This window comes from Rhipicephalus microplus, chromosome 3 (assembly GCF_043290135.1).
Source record: "Rhipicephalus microplus isolate Deutch F79 chromosome 3, USDA_Rmic, whole genome shotgun sequence".
Lineage (NCBI taxonomy): Eukaryota > Metazoa > Arthropoda > Arachnida > Ixodida > Ixodidae > Rhipicephalus > Rhipicephalus microplus.
In genome coordinates, this window is record NC_134702.1 from 44,023,744 (window position 1) to 44,037,919 (window position 14,176).

Sequence of the window (14,176 nt, forward strand, 5' to 3'; positions counted from 1 at the left end):
TCGCACCCCCCACATCGCCCAACAAAAAAATAACTTTTTTTTCCCCCGGGTAATTATTGCACCCCCGAAAATTGCCACAATAATGTCGTCTGCTAGTCCAGCTGTTAATGATGATAGTGCACGCCATCTGGCGCCATCTAAACATCAAGCGTACTATTATTGCAGGAAGATTCAAGCCAAGCCAAAGCGGCCACTGCGCGTTGCGGCGTGTTTTGTATGTTGTGTCGGTAATCTTGTGACGTTATGGGGCGATACTGAAGCTACACGGCTGCTTTCAAGTTAAAAGTGATTGATCGTGCACTAAACAACAGCAACAGGGCCGCCGGTAGGCCCTTCGGAGTCGACGAGTTTTGTGTTCGCTACTGGTGACAGCAGCTGAGAGCCACCAAGACGTGTTGTGCCTGCCGTGTGCTTAAGACTGGGATTGATGGTAAACTTTATTTCTTCAGAAGGAAACTGTGGACGATTCTGTTAAATGGTCATCGGCCCAATACTGACATCCTATGCTTACCTTTTGAGGGCTCTTGTTGAGTGACGAACGCTACCGCTACGCCCGCATTGCCACAAGCTTTGCGTATGGTATATTAATTCTCAACTATTTGATTGCACTTTTTGTGTCTGAAATAAATCTTGCCTTGTGTTGAACCTCTGCTTTTATTCTTTAGGTAAATTTTAATCAGTACTTCTCAAAGCTTGCTGTTAGTTGCCGGTGTGAAAATCCCGATTTGCGGCCACTTCGTTTTCTTGTTAGGTCTGTACGTTTTCGTGGAAAGTTTTCCCCGTGTAATTATCGCACCCCCAAACTTTGCACGCGTTTTCCGCCAAAAAAGTACGAGGATTATGCGAGTAAATACGGTAGATCAAACATGCACAGGTAACCAGCGGGTGGTTGAGAAAGACTATCGCCGTGCCGTCGGCTCGAAGAGGAAACGTGCATCTTGCGGCGTTCCAGGCAGCCGCAAAGAAGAAGCACAAGCAAAAGCCTGCTTCAGACTACTCCGCAGGGGCTTTCTGAGTGATTGTGTATACAAGTGCTGTGGCTTTCATGCATTAAATTTTCATTTCACAACTTTTTCAGTTTATTGCTTTTTTCTCAAATACAGATTCTTGCATGTTTTGAATTTTGGGGTGAGCACTGTGTTGCTAGTACTGATTTGATTTTCTTGATGTTTTTTTGTTTGAATGATAGGGAATTAGAGTGTGCAAGAAAACCTTGATAAAATGTTTAAGGACATCGTAAAATCTTGAACATTTTCAGAGATCACCAGTGAAAATTCAGAGCTAAGAGACTGCAACATAAAGATTTCATAACTTTGGGTAAAATTTAGATACCAGCATTAAATTGCGTATTTGCACTATTTGAATATTCAGCAACATACAGGTTTAATCTTAGCTCTCTTGATGCATTAATTTTTATGCGGGTCACATCCCAAATTCGTAAAATAAGAATAGTTGTAACTTTTTTTTGAAATGGTGTATAGGAAATCTAATTACATTGTTTTAATCGGTGTACAAAGCTGAATAGTTCCTGAAAAAACCATGTCTGGAGGCCTAACACTAATATATTTCACAACGGGTCCCATGTTCCCCCTTAAAATGTTCATGACAAGGTCACCCACCAGTTTGCCGTTTTCAGCTATAACTAAACGTACGAGGTCTGTTGTACTGACACACTTAAGAAAAGTGTACTGTACAAGAATATTTTAGTATTCAATGGGTTGTAAAAGTTGCCAGCTATGAACCCCCGCCGACCGCCGGTGGCTGCCATTTCGTCATGGTGCATGTGACGTCGTGTGCTCTGTAGAGTACAGCTGATGTCTTCTGTTGAAGTTTCAGCCACTGCAAATAGTTTAAGTTCAATCCAAGTGAAAGAAAAACTGAAATGGCTCAATGGCATGTGCAACTGATTAGGGAACAAGATGCTACAAACACAGTACGCACACACACAGCAAGCAGCTTTTACGTCGTGGCTCACAAGTGTGCCCGACTATCGGGCAGCTTGTGCCTTTATAAAAATGTTTGACAGTGTATGAAGTGCTCGACCAAATGTGTTCAAATTTCGTCCGCTTCTTTTTAAGTGTGATAGAACAAATTCCTATTAGACAGATTGGGATCGACAATTGGGTGTTATGGTCGAGATTATGAGAAAATGTCAAATGAGAATTGCAGCTACACTCCTCATTCCGCCATTTCTCCTCACTTCAGTTTTCCATCTGACCCTAGACTTCTCTCTCTCTCTGTATTGATGAGGATACTTAATAGGTAATATTTAGGTCCATTATAAATTCCTTTTAGGTTCTACAAAGATGCTTCGTTGTATGCATCATGCTTCAGTGGGAAGAATTCTGAGTTTGAAAGCACAGGCACGGTATCAATGTTAATACTGTGGGTTATGACAGTCTGAAAAAAGAACAAGTAAAAGGGGTGTCATTTTGTGCCACAACAATAATCCTCATTTTACATGCTTTTCCCTGCATTATTGCTGCGTGGTCAGCACTTCTAGGTCACAGAGGGCACATTACCTGCATCATGACTCGGCATTATTGCTAGGAAAATGACTAGCGTCGGGTTTTCGAGAAAGTCAACGCAAGGTAGCCAGATCACAATAATTGTTCGTAGGCAAGAAAAGACACATTTTTGATGGGCTCTTTTTTTTTTTTTTTTATAGTGCAGGTGGAAGTTGTCTGCAAATATTTTGTAGACAGGAAAGAACTTTGTTGTGTGAAAGTACGCTTTGGATGCCCCTAATTTGATGATACGACACATCCTTAACCTTTCTGACACAGTGTCTTACTTGTGGCCTTATCCGTGCAGAAACGCTTTGTCAAGGGCCTGAGGCAATATGGCAAAAACTTCTTCAAGATACGCAAGGAGCTCCTCTCACATAAGGAGACGGTCAGTGTTACGACTCTTACTCAAGCTGCTTTACCTTGTCTTTGTTTTGCTTTGGTTGGGCATTTTCTGGCTTAGTCTTGAGCGACGCTTACCGTTTGCAACGGCAGGCTGACTTGGTGGAGTTCTACTACCTGTGGAAGAAGACCCCAGGCGCGGCGACTTCCCGGCCTCACCGGAGACACCGCAGGCAGAACGTGCTTCGGCGAAACAGACCATCATCCCGACTGACCAAAGTGGCGCAGAATGAATTCGGTAAGTTTTGTAGCAGCTGTGCAGTGCACCTAATACGTTGGCCAGTTTCCAGCTCGTAGTACGATCATATGCTATGTGATGCCAGCTGGCCACAAAGAAGTGTTCCCCACTCGCTGTTATGGCTGCTATCAACGCTATCTATAGTAACACTACCATCATTTGCTATCGGGGCTTGGCAGACAGAAGAGAACCATGATTACAGAAGCATGAATGCCCAATGAAGTGGACGGGAAAGCCACCGTTGCTGTAGTTAAAATAGCAGAGCATTCAACATGATACCGTATTTACTCGATTCTACCACGCCCTCGATTGTAACGCGCACCCGGTTTCCACGACGAAAAAAAAAAAAAGAGTAAGACATCGATTGCAACGCGCACCCATTTTTCTCGTTGGCCCGCACGATCACACCACTCTGGAAAACGACTCCTTTTGAAAGCGTCTTCCATTTAAATATGAGGTACGGGGGAAGCTTGACGTGCAACGGAGCATTGCCGTCACTCTAGTTTTACCGTGGCTCGATGTCAGCATGCAAACTTGCTTCGCCCCCTTCTTCTCGACGGTTGTGGCGCCTGGCATGTCGAAGTAAAGAGGCGTCTGATCGGCATTCCCGATTTGCCCAAGTAGGGAGCCGTTGTGCCGCAAGTTTAGGACAAACCTCTGAAAACTGTGAAGCTTTTCTTCGTACTCCTCCGGCAACTTTTGGCAGATGCCCGTTCGCCTTCGGAGAGAAAAGCCTTTCCTCTTCATAAAGTTTGTTAGCCAGCACCTGCTCACTTTAAACTGGCTCCGCATTAGCCCTTTTTCTAAGGCTAATTGCATAGCCCGCACTGGGAGCAGTTCTGTCGTCACGGGCCGCAGTGCCGCTCACTGCTCAATCACATACTCGCCGAGCAGCTCTTCAATTTGCGGTTTGCATTAATCTTTGCTGTCGACAATATTCTGCTTTTGTTTCCGCCAGTCCCGCACGCACGTATCGGGAACTCCGAACGACCGCAACATTTCTAATAGGACAGCTGTACTTCATTTTATGACATGTGCCCTTTATATCTTTTGTACCATTAAATATCTTCTTCTATGGTGAGATGCAATAATGCTTTCATTTTAATTAAAATCTGGTTTTTCAGTCAATATCTGATATTTGCAACTGTGATAATTTCTGGGTTGTATGTTGTTTTCGCTGCTGATTAGATATCGGGGCGCTGCAGTTTTGTTAAGCTGTTCAGGATAGCTCTTTCTGGCACTCCTTCACCATTATATCTCTTTAAAGGTGAGAACTAAACTTTATTTTTCCTAGTAATAGCAGTAGTGATAAAAGTAGTGTTACTTGTTTTAAATTTTCACTAGTGAAATGTTTAGTGGAGATGGAAAGAGACAGGAACATGCAACATTTGCGTTCTCTGCTGTTTGTTATTTATTTTCAAATGGTTATAGCCTGACTGGTGATAAAAAGCCGCAGAGTCATTTGTGATGCAATCAAAAACATTTAATATCTTTTTATTGCCACCAAGGTGAGAGCACTATGAAAATAATGTGCTGTGTTGTTCGCATTGCCGGCGTCTCCTCTATTTTATCAGTGCTAGCGCCCATTGCATCGCCTAGCCTTCGTGTGTGCTTTGTGGTCATGGAGAAGAGAGCCCCTCATGCAGTGCCTCACGATGTGAATTATATAAATTTTTTGTTCAGTTGTGTACAGGTTCATGGGGCGGTGTGTTGTATTTTTCGTGCTCACAGTGTTGGCAGTCATGCTGGCTCTGTTAGTGATACAGTGTTTTAAGATGGCGTGTCGCTGTTCGTGGTGCTATGCGGCAACTAATGGGGACGCGTCACAGTTTAGCCGCTGCATAACTAGCGCTCTGAGGTGGCGGGGGCGTTGCTTCCAGTCACAAAGAAGGAGCATGAAAGAACAAATTTGACAGACGTGTGATATTGGAGAGGGACACACATTTATCGCATCTCCGGGGGAAAGCGTTCAGAAGCACGCATGACACAAGCAGCGCGACCCCTAATGCAGCGTCACATCACGACCACCCCCTGAACGAAGGAGGACTGACGGCTCCGGTTGAGAAGAGCGCATTTGCACTGGCATTGAATGAAATAAAGGAGGCGTTGGCATTGCTTTCAATTCCCCCCCCCCCCTGTACACTTCAGATTATGATGTATGCAGCTGCTGTGTATTTTGATCAGCTGCAGTTGTGTCTGCTTCCTAAATCTTTGGTTTACAACAAGCGGTTTTTTTTTTCAACTTATGGTAGTTGCTCATCTCTATTGTGCTTCATTCTAATCGCTGCTCACTCCGTGTTTTTTGTTTGCACAGCTGATGCGAGTTCAGCAAGCGAAGAAGAGGAGTCTGCTGATGATTCTGATTCCCGGGAAGTGCCAGCCTACATGTGCCAGAGCTGCCTTGCTACCAGTAAGTGGTACTAAGTGGTATTTTCCTGCCAACTTGCTACCTTCTCTGGTCTCAACACATCCCAGCCACGACGTTCGCACTTCGATAGAGGTGAACTGGCAGAGTACCATGTAGTTGGATCTAGGTGCTCGTTAAAGAAGCCCAAGTGGTCAAATTTGTGAAGTTCTTCACCATGGTGTCACTCATAATCTTAGCGTGGTTTTGAGATGCTGGACTTGTGTACTCTTGTGTACTTAAGATTTCTGTAAGCCCTAAGGGGACCCAGATGTTCACAATAATTGGGCGCCCCAGTAGGGACACTGGGACAAGCGTCATAATCGCATCACGGTTTTAGCTTGTAAAGCCCCAGAATTCAATTCAGTGGTGAAGGTTGTCAGTCAGTGGCATACTGTGGGAGAAATTTGGCCATTTCTAACCCTTAGCATCAGTCCACCAATTTAGTTCTGTCTCCATGCCATTTCAGACCAGGGTTTTCCCCATTGCTCCGCTTCACCGTCCACTGCTCTGATTGACCCCTTTGACATTTGATTGACCTTTTTGACATGCCCCGAGGAACCAACTCGTAGCAACTGTCAGAGTTGTCAGTTCCGCTTGTACATAATTTTCGCGAGTTGCTTGTAGGATTTTCCAGTTGCTTGTCTCGTTTTTTTGGCCTTCATTGAAATTTTCTAGAAAGTAATTATCTTGGTAATCACCAATGCACGTTTGTCACACAATGATAGCATGTTTGTCAATGACCGACTAGAGTGTTTGGGCCAGAAAAGCATGACCTGGAATGAAATGTTGATGGCTGCTGAAAGTTGCAAATTTGGAAACTTCTTAAGCCTGGTATCCCCTCTACTTCTCTCTCTCTTTCTCTCTGCTAATGTCTGCCCCCTAGAAATTTTCTGTGGAGAACCTTTTTGAAGACCGACCTGACTCGAGCATGGTATGGCTATGCACAGGTTCAAAGGAGTGGTTCCAGACGGGCAAGGAGGGTTCGGTGCTCTGCTGGGACTGCTGCCAGCAGAAGAAGGGCACCGAGGCGGTGAGACCTCTCTCGTCCAACGAGGGGGACGGTGCCTCGCCGTTCCTCTTCAAGCCTGTCGACGGGGACGCGCTCAATGGCAAGCATGTCATGCGTACCCGACGGAACAAAGAGGTGCGTCTGCTGCTTGGGGTATGCGAGCTGAAATTGTGACCGAAATGAACCTCAGCGCAGTCGCCGAGCTGTAGTCAGACCCGAGCAAAGACCTCCTAAATGCTTGATTGATCTCTTATTGCAAATTATTCGGTTCACCGAAAAGTGTGTGTTTATAATCTCGCATCATCACTTCTTGTGGGGCTTTCTCTTTTGGGAGGTTTGGCAGCAATTGACACGAGTGTTTCCCTATCAATATTTAGCAATTGATGTAGAAGTTTTTAAATAAAACACATAGGCGCTGTCACCTTAAGCTGTTGATCGTTTTCTTGTATTTGTATGACGCAGTGCGAGCCAATAAGGCCATTGATAAGCATTGAATGTACCAACCCAACTGTTATCTTGTGTATGTGTATACCGTAGCACTCTTTGTTTAGTAAAGATTAGGCTTGTGCTAATATTTGAATGCTTCGAATGTTCGAACGAATATTGTAGTATTCGAATTTGCTTTGATTCGAATTGAAATTATTGAAAATTTTGAAGTATTCAAAATAGGTTAGTCTGCATGAAACCTCCCTGTAAAGGTGGCTTCACTGCAGTGGAGGTGTGAGAAGCTGTTAGAACACTTTGGCAAGGGAAATCTGCAGTGCCGCGAAGCCTTACTTGAAGTTTTGATGAATATCATACCCTCACATTGATCCGTGTTGAAGGTTTAGAGGCTTGTTATACCGGCTTATATTCAAGTATAGAAAATTGTAAAATGAACATTATTTGCAGGTTATCGCTTCCTTTCTACAGGAAGTCAAATCCTGCTACTATTAAAGTTGTTTCATCTTGAAACAGTGAAATAGCATTTGCACAGGCCTTGTTTCAATTTTAAAAAAATACTGTGCAGGTTAGTTAGGCCATAACAAATATGCCAATTTTTTTATATGTGATATATATATAGTATTCGAATTCGATTAGAAAATATTCGACCAAAATCACTATTCGCTTCGAACCTAAAATTCACTATTCGCACAAGCCTAGTAAAGATACAAAATGACGTGACTACAGCCCAATATGGTGGCACGCGAAAGTCGCGTGCCAAGTAATGTATAAGTTTTGTCACTGCCTGGAGCGTCTTTTTTTTTTTTTTTCATTGACATGTCGAAATAGCAGTTACCATACAAAATAGTAGAAATGGTGGTTTCAAGTAAAACAATCACAAAGAAATGTAGACAGAGCTAACTCGCGTGTGACTCCCACAATGTGCTTCATGATCAGACTGTAGTTTCCGCACGTATTAGGTACCACAATTATTTTTTTCTTTCTCTGCTTTTTTTGTAGGATGACGGCGATTTCCACTTCAGAAAGACGGGGCGGGGTTGGCTTACTAATAAAGTCTGTATGCAGCACGCTTTTCCCGCAGTTCCTTACAGCCTCCTTTTTTTTTTTCCTTTTTTCCCAGAACCAGAACCATACGAAAGGCCGGAGTAAACATGGCGGCAACAACATTGGAGGTGATGCAGCAAGCCCAGAAAACATGGATGGAGCGCTCACTGCCAACAACCGCGCAACGCTCGGAGGGCGCAAGTCGCCCGCTGCCAGCACCGCTGACAAGGACAAGAAAAAGGTCAGTTTTCAAGCGCCCTCTCTGTATCTGTAATAACGCTATGGAATGAAAAAAAAAAAGAACAGTGAAAGGAGTGTGGTGCTTTGTATATGCTGTGCTGCCTAACCACATCCCCAGTAAGCTCTGCTATGCTAGAATTAACTCACGGGGTAGGTGAGATGGGCTGATGTTCCGTCAAGGGTGAAACAAAGTATACTAAGAACTTTTGAACTGGCTGTTATCTTGCAGTGTTGCCATACCAATTCTGCCATGTGGCGCTTTACTCATCCAAACAGTCTGCTTCTACTCATCGTTTCATTTCACCTGTGCATGTGCAGAAGACGAATCCCGACACTCCTACAAAAGGCAAGAAAAGAGGTCGCGACGACACTGCCCCTGCATCCAATGCGCTCCCCACGACACCGTCAACTCCCAACGCTTCTCCGACTGAGGACTCCACAGAAGCGACAGCGGCCACCACCGCCATCGTCGTGACTGCGCCATCGCCGGTCAACGAGGAAGACGACAAGGTGACCTCGGCATCCAAGAAGAAGAAGAGTGAGGCAGCCGAGAGCCCCGTGGACTCGCCGGGGGCAGCCGAGGGCCTGTCGAGCCGGAGCAGCAGTGTCGGTGGCGGTGCTGCCTCCAACGAAGGTAAAGTGCCTTGTGCCTGCTGCACTCGGGTGCTGATTGAGCTGCCCTGTCTGTGTGGCTGTACCTTGCTGCCTGCATTTGCTGTGCTGGCCAACATTGTTTATTGAAACGCCGAGGATGCAATCATTTTGTGTCAGTTCGAGCCTACACAACTGGCCACTGGGTGGCAAGCACAGTCAAGCCCCTAATGGATATGAAATGGTGGCTTTCTAATTAAGTGGTGTGGCTCTAAACGAGCAAATTTAGTCCAGATCTATATTTTAAAACATATTTATCCGGAAAATTGATAGTAAAAATATATCAGTGCTATAGAATCTGAAGGTGCGCTTATGAAATCCGAAATATCCGACACGCCAAAGTTTTTGGAGTCCTAAATATCTATCAGCGACTGTAGTTGTTGTTTTAGGATGCAGTGCTGTTTACTGTATTTACTCGATTCTACTGCGCCCTCGATTGTAACGCACACCCGATTTCTACGGAAAAAAAAAACAAAAAACATAAGACATCGATTGCAATGGGCACCCATTTTTTTTTGCTGGCCTGCACGATCACACCACTCGAAAAAACTACTCCTTTCGGAAGCGTCTTCCATTTAAATATGAGGTACGGGCAAAGCTTGTGCCCATCTGACGTGTAACAGAGCATTGCCATCACTGTAGTTTTACCGTGGACCGATGTCAGCACGCGAACTTGCTTCGCCCCCTTCTTCTCGACGGTTGTGGTGCCAGGCATGTCGAAGTAAAGAGGCGTCTGATCAACATTCCCTATTTGCTCAAGCAGGTAGCTGTTGTTGCGCCGCAAGTTTAGGACGAACCTCTGAAAACTGTGAAGCTTTTCATCGTACTCCTCCGCAAAACTTTTCGCATATGCCCGTTCCCCTTCGGAGGGAAAAGTCTTCCCTCTTCATAAAGTTAGTTAGCCAGCACCTGCTCGCTTTAAACTGGCTCCGCATTAGACCTTTTTCTAAGGCTAATTGCATAGCCCGCACTTGGAGCAGTTCTGTCGTCACGGGCTGCTGTGCCGCTCGCTGCTCAAGCACATACTCGCCGAGCAGTTCTTCAATTTGCGGAAACCGACCCTGCTGTGGTCCACTGAAGCCTTTGTGTGAAGCTTTGCTGTCGACAATCTTCTGCTTTTGTTTCCGCCAGTCCCACACGCACGTTTCGGGAACTCCGAACGACCGCGATGCGGCCCGATTTCCGTCAGTTTCTGCACACGCGATGACTTTTTCTTTAAAAGCGGCATCGTGGTGCACTCGAGTTTTTGGAGTCGGCCCTTCCATGCCGTCGATGCTAATGCACTACAAGATGACGAACTCCTCGGCACACGTACGAAGTGCCGCACATGGGAAACACATAAGCAGAAATGACCGAAGTGCCATGCTGACGCACATAGGCAGCGGCTATTTCGGAAATGCCGATGGCAATAGAATGACCGTATTCATTTTTTTTTTTTTTCGTACTCGATTCTAACGTGCATGCGATTTATAAACTCGCTTAACCGGTAAAAGGTGCGCGTTAGATTCGAGTAATTACGGTACTTTTCAAGTATGTTAAGCACTGTTGTCATTACTAAAGAATAATCTTTTCACACTCAGAAAATGAATGTAACTAAATGGGATCGCTGCTTGAATGGAATGACTGGCTCTAGTGTGATTGGTTTTGTAGTTCAACTCTGCACATTGGTTCATCCCGCAGTGATTGGAACTCTTGTTAAACGAAAGTTATATTTTCGGTCTCTCCAGTCGTACTTTTCATCATAAGGATGAAAGGGGCCGGAAAAAACAAACAAGACAGCTCAACTTGCTTGCAATCAACTGTATGAGAAACTGCAGTGCCAGCATTTTTATTACATTGAAACATTCACTATAACGTTGATAGGGGTGGCAATGTGGGCTTGTTGGTATTGTATTGTGCTCGATGGCAGCGTAGGCTTAAGACAGGGAAAAGAAAAAAGAAAGGTGAACATTGCACTATGTTGCGCAAGGCTTTAAAGAGCAAAACTGAACAATTGTGAAGACCAATGTGGTTGCTTCTAGGTTTTTGATAGTCCTATTTCACAGTAAGCTGCCTCTTCTTGGGGTGTGCCAACCTTCTTTGGAGGCCTGTCACTATCTATTTTCCATCGTATTTCAGGACAAATGATTGCAAGGCCATATTTTATCTAAATTTGGTGGTTTTACTTTAACTTAGAAGTGTGGCAGCTTGGGCTAGTATATTTTATCTAAATTTGGTGGTTTTACTTTAACTTAGAAGTGTGGCAGCTTGGGCTAGTTGGTATGGCATGACGATAGTTATAGCGCGAGAACAAAATGACGACACAGAGACAAGAAGGACACGTGTCCTTCTTGTCTCTGTGTCGTCGTTTTGTTCTCGTGCTATAACTATCGTTTTACTTTACCGTCGCTGTAGCTTCAATGTGAATTGTTTCCGTGGTATACATGTGGCATAGCTGACATTACACTATCTGTTATAGTAACTAGGTGCAGCAGGTGCGCGTAAGTATATTTTTTTTTATAGGCATGGCTTTGCAGGAACTTCTCTCCGTTGTTACTACTTCAGCGCAGCGCGGCTTGGTGAGGTTACGCCAGGTTGGGGCGCAGCCCTGGCATTTTTGGTTGCTTGGAAACTGCACAGCGAGTTTTTTTGTAGAGCATGCTTATGCTGCACTAGACAGCATCACTGTTGAAAAGGCGTGCTTAATACAACACAGCGCTAACCAGTCTATGAAAATTGGCACTGTGTTGTCTAGAGTGTGCCCTTTCTGTGGTTCCTATTTAGCCTGCACTACCATCAAGTAAAAATCATCATAACTCACTGTAGTGGTTTACTAGACTCTGAAGACGCAGCACTCTCAGTAAATGATGAAAAGACTAGCTACATTTAGCTTCTTTCTTGCGGAGTTGTAAACACTCTCAGAATCCCCACAAATCGCGATTGTCTATTACAGAGAATGCCCCGGATGAACCTGAGGGGACGTCGATCAGCCCTCCCAGCGTGTCGCCGTCTCCTACTGTGGCCCCAACTCCGGCGGTAGTGCCGCCAGCGACGAGCATTGCCGAAGAGCCTTCGCAGGCTGCATCAATGCCACCTCAGCTACCGTCACCAATGGAAGAAGAGCGACCAAGCTCTCAACAGCCGGAACCTAGCCCTGTAGCAAACGATGGGTGAGCATTTCCTCTCACCCTTTTCTGTGGTCATCATCTAGGGATGTAAAACACAAATAATTATTATTACACTTCACTCAAGCGCATGTTGACACCCAAGTTACTTTTTATCCTCTTATCAAGGCAGTACAGTGAAATCTGGCTTCAACGAAATTGACGGGACACACGGAAAAATACGTTGTCGTGAAATTTCATTGTAGCGAAATTTCATCTACAGTAAACCTCGTTAGTGTGTACCCGCTTTAAGCAACTAACCGTTAAGGGGGGACGCGGCACTTCGGGACCGAAAATCAGCCAAAAAATCGAGTTTTTGCGGACCTTCTTTTCGCGTTCCCGACATCATTGCGCACCTATTTACAAAATTTCATAGCCGAATACCATCAACTTTTATCGTTATTCAACTTTAAAAAACCGAAAACGGGCGTCCTGCCCTTTAAATTGAGGGCGAATAGCGCAGGTTTCGGCTCTACGATACGCGGGAACTACGCGCTCGATCGGCGCCATTTTGGTCTTGTTTGAAAGAACGCGTTTTCAGCTGTTTTTTTTTTTTTTTATTCAGTAAGCAACATTGAGCGTTTCCCCGGCTCGAAAAACGGGGCCTCAAAGACGAAGAGCCGCGCTCACTGCCATTGGCTAAACGGCGCACGTGACTGAAATGGCGCTTTCCGGGTGGCTGGAAGCTCGCGGCTTGCGCCTGCATACGCGACCCGACGCCATTTTGAAAGGGTTACCGCTGTGACGCCTCGAAATCGGCAGAGCACTCTGAAGCTTCTGATCGTATCGCCATGCCTGGAAATGCAAAAAAGTATCGGACCGTGCACGCATTTGGTCGCAGGAAACGCAAAGGTCGTGGGAGAAAGTCTACGAAGTCATCAGAGCCCTTGGTTGACTCCGACAAACGATGTGTCGACGCTCCGCGGCCGTTCAGCGATGGTGCGACCGAGCGCGTTGCCTCCGACGACGATGACGGTGAAGCGAACTCCGGACGACTACGAATCGACGCCAAGGTGGTGACAAACGCCGAAGTTGAAGAAAATCATGCCCGGGAGAAAGCGACGCTCGACCGGCTTTCATCGGCGCCAGCAACTGCACGGAAAATTGACTTTTTCACCCCGAGTTGTAGCGAGGCAACCGCACAGGACTCGGACCACGCTGCTCCTTATCTGCTTATGCATCTAGATATCCTAAACGCGATAATGGGTGCCTTGTGTTGCTAAGCCTGCCACGGACCGGCTACGATTGTCAGAGGGGATCGGGACTACAGACTTGCCGTGAAAGTGCTAGTGCAGTGTGAAAGGTGCGGCGAGATCGCGAATGAATGGACTTCGCCCCGCGCGAACGGCACGAAAACGTGCAATCCGTTTGAAGTAAATCTTCTCGCTTCGAGGGCGATGGTGGCTACCGGCAACGGCCAAACGAAAATGAACGATATTTTCGCAACAATGGGCATCTCACACCGCGGTATGCACCACAAGACGTTTCAGCGGCATTTGAAGAACACGCTGGCACCCGCTGCAACGCGAGCGGCTGAGTCCGCTATGAGCGAATGTGCGGAAAAGGTTAGAACAATTTATGATGACTTGTGCTTCGGCCACCGGGGCAATATTGCCGTTAGCTACGACGGCACGTGGAAGACGCGAGGCCATTCTTCCCACATCGGCGTGGGCACAGTTATCGAATTATTTAGTGGCTACGTGTTGGACTACGTCGTTCTTTCCAACTTTTGCCTAGGCTGCGAGGTGGGCCCAAAGCCTAGTAGTGAGGGCTATCAAGAATGGAAGGCTAACCACAAATGCCAAAAAAATAGGAACAGCAAAGCGGGGTAAATGGAAGTGGAGGCGGCTCTAATTCTATTTCAGAGGTCGCTTGAACGCCATGGCCTGCGCTACACAACTATGCTGTCTGATGGAGACTCTAGGACATTTTGCGCCATACAAGACGCCAAGGTGTATGGTTACATTGACGTGCAGAAGGAAGACTGTATTAATCATGTATAGAAACGGATGGGCACCGCATTGAGAAACCTGGTGCAGAAACAAAAGTGCGATGGGAAAAGAGGCCTTGGTGGGAAAGGCAGGCTCACAG

At 45.8% G+C, this 14,176-nt stretch overlaps 1 protein-coding gene across 4 annotated transcripts in view; it reads left to right on the plus strand.

The window, feature by feature from the left end:
• Positions 1–14,176, plus strand: part of LOC142803701 (uncharacterized) — a 75,248-nt gene that overhangs the window by 22,113 nt on the left and 38,959 nt on the right. For 3 of the 4 annotated variants that reach the window (XM_075889350.1, XM_075889351.1, XM_075889353.1), the window contains exons 4-11: positions 2,815–2,895; positions 3,003–3,147; positions 5,462–5,557; positions 6,502–6,698; positions 8,007–8,060; positions 8,128–8,292; positions 8,610–8,925; positions 11,875–12,091. In XM_075889350.1, coding sequence (XP_075745465.1) covers positions 2,815–2,895; positions 3,003–3,147; positions 5,462–5,557; positions 6,502–6,698; positions 8,007–8,060; positions 8,128–8,292; positions 8,610–8,925; positions 11,875–12,091 — 1,271 coding nt within the window. The remainder of the gene's footprint in view (positions 1–2,814; positions 2,896–3,002; positions 3,148–5,461; positions 5,558–6,501; positions 6,699–8,006; positions 8,061–8,127; positions 8,293–8,609; positions 8,926–11,874; positions 12,092–14,176) is intronic. The other variant, XM_075889352.1, reaches the window with a different exon arrangement.